Here is a 981-nt window from a genome sequence, read left to right on the forward strand (position 1 = left end):
ATGGGCCGATTTACGTCGGTCGACGTGTTGTCCAGCCGACTTGAGGGCAAACGCGTGCGCGTGGTGAGGGCCCCGTGGCCGTCCGTTGTGGGGCGCGAGTTCTGGCTGGACACAAGCTGGGACGAGCACTGGTTTCTGTTCCACGACGACGACGCCTTGCAGGTGGCGGGGCGACCAAGCGAGCGGGACGTGCTGGAGCACAGTGACAGGGGATTGGTGGAGGGGCGCCGCGTGGCGACAGTGTGGGTACTAGAGTAGCCGCAGAGGCGACAATGCCCATTTCCGCCATGGAACTGGAATACGGTGTGACCACACGCCGGACGTGGACTGCTCGACCCAGCGCACCCACTGATGGTCACTAGCTTTGTTTTGGAGGTGTAACGAATGCACTGCAGCCACCCACGCCGTGACGGACGCCGTCTGATGGACAGTGTGCTGCTGCTGCTGCTGGCGGTGGCTGTGGTGGTGCGCCGACGCTTTCACGATTACCACGGTTTGGCTTTCATTCCATGTGTGCGTGTACCCTCCGGCTGCGCCGTCGGAGTGCGCTAAGCCACTGTGCCCATGCAACCGCAAAGTGGTGCGTGTTCCTTTGCTGCTGCGTGGTGGAATGGGCGTCGTTGGGGCGGGGCAGGTGAAGCAGGCGAGTGGGTCGTGCTGCCTGCGGAGCGCCAATGTCAGAGTGAATGTGTCAGCGTCAAGGCTGAGTTGTTGGGTGTGTACTCCGGCGTCGTGGGCACGAGCGAGGCCTAGTCGAATAGCGGGGGGAGGGGCCTTGGCGCGGGGGCGCACAAATGCCGGGGGAGCACTGGGAATCTCCGTGTGGTTTGTGGCTCAGCGTTGCGCCCGTAATGGGAGGCGATGCCGTGTGGCCGCGGGTACGCCATTCCTCCGGGGGGCATTTCGTGTTGGTGGCCGCTGCCCATTTCTCTGCAACTGCACTCGCTCCGTGCGTGCCCGAGCGTGTGGGCAGAGACAGAG

General features: G+C 63.9%; 1 protein-coding gene across 1 annotated transcript, besides 1 other annotated feature; it reads left to right on the plus strand.

The window, feature by feature from the left end:
* The first annotated feature begins 433 nt into the window (after positions 1 to 433).
* Positions 434 to 469: a microsatellite.
* Positions 470 to 610: 141 nt separating this feature from the next.
* On the plus strand, positions 611 to 979 carry Tco025E_02857 (uncharacterized protein; the record flags this gene model as incomplete). The annotated part of the gene is made up of 1 exon (XM_029369780.1): positions 611 to 979. A coding segment is annotated over one exon (369 nt), but the record flags the coding sequence as incomplete, so codon positions are not given.
* Positions 980 to 981: the final 2 nt, after the last annotated feature.

The sequence above is a fragment of the Trypanosoma conorhini genome (genome assembly GCF_003719485.1).
Source record: "Trypanosoma conorhini strain 025E chromosome Unknown Tco_14.4_contig_00119, whole genome shotgun sequence".
Taxonomy (NCBI): Eukaryota; Euglenozoa; class Kinetoplastea; order Trypanosomatida; family Trypanosomatidae; genus Trypanosoma; species Trypanosoma conorhini.